At 33.6% G+C, this 9776-nt stretch overlaps 1 protein-coding gene across 1 annotated transcript; it reads left to right on the plus strand.

Annotated features, from left to right (window-relative positions):
• The first annotated feature begins 4480 nt into the window (after positions 1-4480).
• Positions 4481-6563, plus strand: LOC107773569 (protein DOG1-like 3). The gene is made up of 2 exons (XM_016592970.2): positions 4481-5152; positions 6003-6563. Exons 1-2 carry the CDS (start codon positions 4594-4596, stop codon positions 6209-6211), a joined length of 768 nt encoding a protein of 255 aa, XP_016448456.1. The 5' UTR covers positions 4481-4593; the 3' UTR covers positions 6212-6563.
• Positions 6564-9776: the final 3213 nt, after the last annotated feature.

Raw genomic sequence — 9776 nt, forward strand, 5'->3', positions numbered from 1 at the left:
TAACCGAATGAGTAAATGCCTGAACAACCCAATCGTATGCAATCAGTGGAAGGTTTATTCATTCCATCTAGAACCTCGACATGAATTCCCTAAGCATCTCGTTGTCCCTTTGCTTGACTTTGAACAGGTCCCATTTCCTTGTCTCAACTTTAATAGTGCCGATAAGAGTGGGTTGCTCTAGTGGTAAGCACCCTCGACTTCCCACTAAGAGGTTATGAGTTCGAGTCACCCTAAGAGCAAGGTGGGTAGTTCTTGGAGGGGGAGAGCCGATGGTTTATCAGAAACAGCCTCTCTACCCCAGGGTAGGGGTAAGGTCTGCGTACATACTACCCTCCCTAGACCCCACTAGTGGGATTATACTGGGTTGTTGTTGTTCTTGTTCTTGTTGACTTTAATAGCGTCGACGTGGGCTTTAACAAAGGCATCTACAAATATAGCAAACGAATCAATAGAATTTGGAGGTAAGTTATGATACCATATCATTGCTCCCTTGGACAAGGTTTTCCCAAATTTCTTCAGCGACATCGACTTGATCTCATCATCCTCGAGGTCGTTGCCTTTTATTGCACATGTGTAGGAGGTCACATGCTCGTTTAGATCTTTGGTCCCGTTGTATTTGGGAATATCGGGCATTCAGAACCTTTTCGGAATTGGTATTAGTGCCGTACTCGAGGGAATGGTTTCTGAATAAACCTTTTGGAGTTCGGTCCTTTCAATATCGGAGGTTCTCCCGGGATCTGATCGACCCTCAAGTTTTCATTTTCTACCTTTTTGTTATTCAACTCTACCTTCTTTTCTCCATATTCCACCCGCTTTGTCGGTGCCCTGAGCATTTTCATCACCTTGGAAGTTTCCCCGGGTCCGAATCCGTCGGGTTCCGTGACAATCCGTTCTTCCCTTCGACTGTCTTCTCCAACCCGTGCGGGTTCGGCCACATTATGTGCGTGATTTTGACTTTGCAGTTGCGCTATAGCAATTTGTTGAGCTTGCAACATCTCAAAAATCAAGCGCAAGCTAACTCCATCACCTCCCCCTTTGGGTGCCTCGCGAGCCGATGGCCGGGGTGCTCCGTGAATGATGTTATCGGGATCAGTCGGTAAGTTGACGTTGATAGCAACCTGTGAATTGGCATCGACTGGGTCAGCGATCGGAACTCCATTGAGGTCGACAAGGGGTACGATGTTACTTGGTACCACGTTGTTATTTTTACCGTGGTGGCCTGATTCGGCATCAACACTTAAGTGAGCAGATTGGGAGTCTGACATATTAAATAAGCCTGAAATCAAACATAAAAGAACAAGTATAAAATAGAGTGCGTTATAAGGTTCGTATCAATTTACCACTATTATCCTTAGGCCCACGGTGGACGCCAAACAGTTACCTTTAAAATGAAAAATAATTAAATTTGTACGCGGTTTAAAGGATATATGATTTAATTTAACACAAACGATTGAATAACAGTAAGTAATTGAATTAAAAAGGCTATAAAATGATCAAACCAAACGCGATGAAGTAACTAAGCCTAGCGTTAAGTTCAAATGCTAAAGACCAACTCCAATCGAGCCCTCGAAATGGAGCTCGGATGCAACTGAATGGATGAACAACTGAAGAACTTTTGAATAATTGCTAAAAGATAAAAGTAAACTTTAATGCTTTGATATGCATACCAACAATGAACCAAAAAAATGAAAAGGTTTCCTTCTTTATACAGTAGAAGAGTTTTATTCCTAATACATATCTAAATAAGGTAAAAATCCTTCCCTTCTTTTTTTCTCAAGAAAACATGATCCGCAGTTAATATCAGGCGTGATTCGTGCCATAATATCCTGCTGATGGAGGATATTTCGGCTCCTTGTTTGCCCTCTTTAACCGCCTTCCCGTTAACCTAGATTCCACGTTTCCCTCGAGCTCGATTCTCCCTATGTCATGGTCGATTCCCGACGTATCATTCACACACCCTGTCTCTATCTGTGGGGACCCTTCGAGCTTGTGACGAATAACGTTTTTCCTCTTTTTTTCATCGGGAAATCGGGAGTAACCCGTTCCTCGATTTTACCCGTACACAATAAGTATTTTTAGTTTCTTTTTTTTTTCTCTCACGCACCTAAAATAGAGTATATATATGCTTTTTAACACATCAGCATCTGGGAGTAAAGAGAAAAAGGCTAAAAAAACTAAAAGTTTCATCACAATAGTATATATTGGATGACAAAATTAATAGTATATGAAACCGGATGGTCTGCTATGAACAAAACATTTTTGGATTACAATAAAGGAAGAATTTTCTTTCAGATTTTCCTTCTTTGTGTGATTTTCTACAGCGATTCTAAACAAGTTGTCCTCTAATTTTCTTTCTTTGTCTTATCCATTCTCCTTCTTATTGTGGTACAATTTCTATTTACTTGAGGATAATATGTCTATTCAAAAATATATAAATTAAGAAAACTTAGAGCCTTTTCTTTTTAATTTTCCCTGAACATTTTGTAATATAATTTCCCTTATTGGGGGCAAGATATTATTCACCCAAAAAAAAAGATACTCTGTCTGTTTCGTATTGAAGGTTCACACCTCTTTCGTAGTACATTCCTAAATAATACATTCCTTCCTCTTTCGTAGTACATTTTTAAATAATATTTTCTCTGTTCTATTTATGTGAAGGTATTTGACCGAACATAAATTTATAAAATAAAGGAAGAATTTTGATAGTGTAAGTCAACTATATGTGAAGTACCAAAATAATATCTTTTTAAAAGGAAGGATAGCAAGATTTTACTTGTATTTCCATTTTTTTTCTTTTTATAAAACAATAATCGGACCCTTTATATCATGTAGATCTTAATAAGTTATGTCATTAAAGGTAAAATAAATATTTTATAAAAAAGAAAGAAGAAGAATTAACCTAAATAACCGTCCACCAACCTTCTTAAACTAAATATAATTAGTAGATATATAAAATGTGTATAATTCATGTATAATTTGTATATAATCATATATAATTAGTATATAATCTATATATATATGCTAAGAAAAGTAAAGAGTGAATCCGATCAGCTATTTACGTAAAAATCCAAAAAAAAATAAAGGTGTCATTTTTTGGGACAAATATAAGGAAAGTCATGTAAAATGGGGGTTTATTTATTATTTCCAAAATTTTTACTTACTTTTTAAATACTTTATAGTATTCTCCACAATATGGGACTCACTTAACCTTTTAACTACAATCTTTTATTCTATTTCTATTCGTTAAGACAAAAGATAATGTTATATATTACACATTTTTCAATATTACATAATTTAATATCTAAACTTTCTCTTTACATTATACGACAAAATTTTGGAAACAACAAAAATATATGTACCGACTGTTATGTAACCGAAAAACGAAAGAAGACAATATGCCAGCATTGGAATAAAAGGACAAAAAAATGAATCACATGATTTAGAGTTCCAAAAATTGTCTTTTATAGTTGAAAATTCATATCACACCTGATGTTTCAGTCATAATCTGCCAACCTCAAACTTAGGCAAAATATTTCATTTTTGACACTTTTTGAGGAGACAATTTTTTATGTTCACTTTTAATTTGAATCAAAATTAATATTCTAAAATATTTTTTATACCATTTTTATAGAATTTTTTATACTACATTTTACTATCTCCTGTAAGAAAAATCAATAACTACAATAATATTATTAGCGGACTATAAAATCAAATCTCCCTCATCTCTTAGCAATGGTTAAGGATACTTGTTAAATTGATTTAATCTAGACTTTAGAAACTAAAAAGGACAGGTGTCACTCATTCAAGTGTGTACTTGAGAAAATGGTGAAAAAGTGTAACGAAAAGGAGTCGAGAAAATGTTTTTTAATTTTTTAACAGTGAATTTAAATATAGAATCTTTAAGTTTTTAAAATAAATTTTAAATATTTAAAAATTATATAAAATTCATTATAAGTTATAACAATAAATAATTTAAAATATTTAAAGGCACGTGAAAAAATTATGATGAATTTTTTTATTTAACTCTCAAAATTGGATCACTGCCACATAAATTGGGACGAAAGAAATACTTTCTCCGTCACAATTCATGTGACGAAACTCGAGTTTCGAGAGTTAAATAATTTTTTTATCGCGAGTTCTTAATGCCTTTTAGTAATTTTAAATTACTAATAATTATTATGATTTATAATACTTTTTATTTCGTTTTTTAAATATAAAAATTTTATTTTAAAAAAATTAATATTTTATATCCAAAAATTAAAAAAATTGACTCTCAAATACATGTTATGAAGGATCGGCTACAAAGTACATATGAGATCAAAATAACGTTGGCATTTAATTTCCCAAATAACGATGTCCAAACTACCTGACAAATACAAGAGTTTATCTTCTTCTGCATGTCGACAAAAACACCATCTATTTAAATAATTCTGCACATATAAATTTTTAATTTGCGTCAAAAATATCGAATTCAGTTACATCAGATGCCGATATATATTACATCCGCTGGACCGCTTCTGTCCCATATTACATATGGTCTTCTCTTATATCATACCATATATCACATAATTTCATCCAAAAATTCACTTGTTTATGGCTAATGAATTTTTGATAAAATCAATGGCAAGTTCAAGTTGTAGTACGTCTGATCGAAACAATGAAGAAAACTTATACCAATCATGGATGTACAATCAAAATCAAGAACTAAATGAGCTTGAAAACGCTGCTACACTAGCCAGAGAAAACCAGAAAAACGACACCGAACTGAATCAACTGTTGGCGAGAATGGTGAACAATTTCCAGGGCTACGTTAATGGTCGTAGCCGACTGGCTCGAGTCGACGTCTCGCCATATTTTGCACCCACTTGGTGCACCCCTTTAGAGAATTCAGTCCTGTGGATTGGTGGGTGCAGACCATCTTCGTTCATTCGGCTAATTTATGCTCTTTGTGGTATGGAAATTGAGTCACATCTCACTGAGTTTTTACAGGGTACGAAAATTAGTGATTTTGGTCAGCTTTCTGGTGAGCAAGTAACTATGATTGATAAGTTGCAAAGAAAGATTATTGTAGAAGAAAGGAAGCATTGTTCAAAGTTAGCTAGCTTGCAAGAAGATGTAGTTGATCAACCGATCGCCACTGCGGCAAAAAACCGTAAGACGTCAGAGATAACACACTTTTATTTATTATTTCCTCGTTCCCAATTTATGTGATGTATTTTAAATTTCAAAAGTTAAAAGAATTTTCCTCTGAGTGTGATTTTCTTCATTTGTCTTTTAAATATTTTGAGTGGTTAATAATTATGAATTATAATAATTGTGAACTTTAAGATTCTGTATCCAAATTCGCCATCAAAATTAAGAAGTTTGGCTCACGAAATCCAAATCGCATTACATAAATTGGGTCGGAGGGAGTGAGTTTAACTTATACAAGTCAGTAGTGTAAATAAAGTTTTACACTATTATGTCACACACTAAAATATCTGTGTGACACTCCGTAAAAAGTAAAATTTATAATCCTGAAAATAATATTTTACCTACTACAATATGTAAATATGACCTGATAATATAAAAGCAATAATCTTTACTACTTTGATTTTCTTTTTTATGAGTCAAACACGTGAATTTCTTTATGAAAATGATTAGTGGTGAGACTCAAATTTAGCACCTTTGCCTGTTTTGATCGAGTATGTGTTAAACTATATGACCAACTGATCATCTGAGTATACTTTTACTTATTTAATTAGTTCAGATCGATATCATATTAAATTGTATGACCAATCATTTGAGTATTAGTAAAATTCCTTCGCCACTTTCTGATAGTGTAAAAACAACAGTCTTCAATACTCTAATTTTTTAATGAGTCAAATATGTGAAATTTCTTTGTGACAATATGAGTGGTGAGGGAACTCAAATTAAGCACCTTTACCTGACCGGTATCATATAAAATTGTGTGACCAACTCATTTATATATACTTTTATTTATTTAATTATGTTTTCAACAGGCGAGAACGAAGAGGAGCCCTTGAATAAACATGGTCAGGGTATGACAACTTTACTAGAAGAGGCTGATGAGTTGAGGATGAACGCCCTGAAGGAGATACTGGGCATATTGACACCAATTCAAGGTGTGGAATACTTAGCAGCAGCTAAGAGAATAAGGCTATGTTTGCAACGATGGGGCAGGAAGAGGGAGCAAGAGCATAATAATTAGCTAGAGATCAATTTGAACACACTGAATTTGTTGTACATATGCCAAATCGTGAATTTTGTTATAAATATACTCCCTCCGTTTTAATTTATGTGAACCTATTTCCTTTTTAGTCCGTGTCAAAAAGAATGACTTCTTTCCTTATTTGGAAACAATTTACCTTTATGCAACGATTTATAGCCACACAAAATATATGTGCTTCATTTTACACCACAAGTTCAAAAGTTTTCTCTCTTTTTTTTAAACTCCATGCCCAGTCAAATAGGTTGACATAAATTGAAACGGAGGGAGTATTATATTATGGATGTTCATTTAGTACTCCGTTGTAAATAAGTTTCCTGAAGAAATTTATCTATATGAGATTTCGCCGTAAATATGTTCATCTATTTAGTATTCTATTAGAAATAAGTCTCCTGAAGAAACTTATCCTTTCAGTACCCCATTATAGATAAACATCACACCCGATAGAAGATTATTCATATCTGATAAAATGAGCTTATCCTTTCGCTATCCCGTTATAGATAAACATTATCTCCGGTAGAAGATTATTCATATCTGGTATAATGAACTTATCCTTTCGGTACCCCGTTATGGATAAACATTACCCCCGGTAGAAGATTATATATATCTGGTATATGAGCTTATTCTTTTGGTACCCCGTTATGGATAAACATTACCCCCGATAGAAGATTGTCTATATCTGGTATAATGAGCTTATCCTTTCGATACCCCGTTATAGATAAATATTACCCCCGATAGAAGATTATTTATATCTGGTACAGTAGCAGGTTACATAGGAGCTTGCAGAAGTTGCTTACACAATAATTTGCTTTCTTCTATAAATAGAAGAAATTTTAGTTCATTATATACATAAGTGTGAAGTTTGAATAATATATTAATTTCTTTCTATATTTATCTTTACTTAACGGTCTTTATTTTATAACAATAGACATAGTTTGTTTCTTTTTCTTACTTGTCTTTCAGTTTTGTCGTGCTCCGTCTTGTTGTACTTTATGGAGAATAATTGTACACCGACCAAAAGATCTTCACCCTTTTTACCAAGTATTACATTAATATTTCCGGGCTATAAAGTATGCCCTATACGTTATTTTCTCATTCTTCTCACCTTACTATAGGAAAACGGGTTTATTGTGGCAATAAAAGTGGCGACTGATACTACAAAAGTCGTCACAAAGAGTTTTCATGCGGCACAAGGATCATTGGCTATAGTGAGTGAGTGATAATTGTTAGTGCAACGACTCAAAGTCGTCCACGGAAGTTACCCTTTTGTGGCGACAGTGGTCGCCACGGAACGAAAGTACTTAGAAATGGGTCGCCACTGAAGAACGCACATTAGGTGCGATAGAGTTGCCACGAAAAATGTATAGTAGCATAGGCTAGTTGTAAACAAATAGTTCTTAGAGTTTTGTTGGCAAATGGGGTCGCCTCTGAAGCCTATTTTCTGTTACAATTGGGGTCGCCACTGATTATTTACTAATGTTCCTTAAAATATTTTGGATAATTATTGTGATGTAGAGCATTTTATATAGTTTTCAAGTATAAACTTAAATATTATCAATATAAAAAGTTAAAGAGTTTCTCTTCAAATTCTTACTAAAATTATGAGATTTGACCCGTAATACTCCGAACACCTTCACATAAAATGGAGGCTGGCGTTTCTCCCGGCATTGCTTCGTAAGGCGTGCAAAAACTGTTTTTTTCTTTTGAATGTACCCAAGAGGACAAGTCATAAAAGCTCAATATACTGACTTAGAAATCAGCCAAAATATCTAAAGTTAGACCATAGAAGTAAAATCATAGCCAAAAACTAAAGCCCCAGACTTTATGGACTAGCCATTTCTAAATCTACTTCGTATAAGCAGATTCAGGGAGTTAATTAATACTTTTGCTCTAGTGCTGAAAATAATCAAGAGGATTATCCACAAAATAGAGCTAGCGAAAATGGAAGATTAGTGATTGACATCTCAGATGAGTTGATCATACGATTCAACGTAGTATTATAGCAAGCATAAGTCTTAGGTTTAAGTCTCATGATCAACAATTATCAAAAGAAATTTTTATCGTACTTGATCATGAAAAAGAATCACGTCTGCATATGAGGAGAGAGTCTATAAATATTCTTCTTTTATATATCTAATTATAGCCACAAAGTCATATGCGCGTCTACACTAAATACAAATTCATGGTTGATTATCGATGCATGCATCTGACATGACTTTCCAGCGTGAATCCAAATTAGTCGGGCCTAAAATCGATACCTAATAGCCGGCGATAAACACACACAAACACACTACTAGTGTAGAAGCGATTAGGGATTTGAACATTATGGACTCGAGGTGAGATTATACCATAGTACATTGATTTACTAAGTTCAAAATCATAGGCAAATCCAGTATTTGAAGATCGCGGGTGCACTTTTTGATTCAACCAAAATATGCTTTGTATATAAGGTGCTCATTATTAATATCACTATTTTCTAAAGACATATACTATGTATACATGAAATATTTGCCGAACTTTACGGGTGCCGATGATCCTATGCCTATTGCATAGGTTTTTCCTCTGTTAGTTCGAAATATATTATTCTTGCTTATTTACTGAAACAATTTAAAACATATATAGGTCTAAGTCAAGTTACTGGATTTGAATGAACTCATAGGAGACACACTGCATCCGTCCATTTATCAGTGTAGCTTGACATGTTGTAGTAGGTAATTTATATTATTTTCAAAGTTATTAATCCCAATAATTATTAATGATTTGTACCTCTAGTTATCTATTAGGTGATCTTTTAATATAGGGTGGATTTACAGTATAACGAGCGTGTTTAACCGGACACAATAGCTTCGGTTTAGACGTTATACATATGCTAAATAGGTGCAAATAATATATTCTGAACCACAAAACAAAAACAAATCATGGGTTCAAAAAATTTCAGACTAAAGTTCAAATTCCTGATTTGCCTTTGATAATAATAATGTGAAAGTTTTTCACGTTACCAACATATAGAAGTTAAACTCAAAAACAAAAGACTTGATTTAAGCGTCGGCGTCATTGATTGCTTCGGCCATGATCGGGTTCTCAATTGTTCCACATAAGAAAAATTCTTATTGGGTTTTTATTGAAATGTATGCGAGTTCTTTTTATTTCTTGTGCGATAGGAAATACGTACCTCCCTCGTCAACTTAGATGTATAATTTAACAATATTGACTAACTTATGTTGTCATATAAGTACAAGCTTGTGATATATACTTCTACAACTAGAAAAATATTTTTAGATTAGTACGTTGTTATTTTTCTTTATCAATTTTAGACTTTAAGTTATTAGAAAACCATGAGATTATAAACAAGCCATAACGACCAAGGGTAGAGCTACCCTTAGCGAAAGGTGATCAGCTGAATATTCTTTGCCGAAAAATTATAATGTATATATAGGTCAAATTTTACTTTTTATACATATATATATTACATCTTGAATACCATTTGCGAATTTTCCGACTTTGCACTGATAACGACTCAAAACGATTTTGTCTCACATTGTTAATG

Source organism: Nicotiana tabacum, chromosome 14, assembly GCF_000715075.1.
Source record: "Nicotiana tabacum cultivar K326 chromosome 14, ASM71507v2, whole genome shotgun sequence".
In the NCBI taxonomy this organism is placed as follows: domain Eukaryota; kingdom Viridiplantae; phylum Streptophyta; class Magnoliopsida; order Solanales; family Solanaceae; genus Nicotiana; species Nicotiana tabacum.

Bases quoted from the DNA above. Each gene is read 5' to 3' on its own strand.
- LOC107773569 (XM_016592970.2), top strand. From the start codon at position 4,594: ATGGCTAATGAATTTTTGATAAAATCAATGGCAAGTTCAAGTTGTAGT. The intron at 5,153-6,002 runs GTAAGACGTCAG...TGTTTTCAACAG, and splicing joins CGCCACTGCGGCAAAAAACC to GCGAGAACGAAGAGGAGCCC.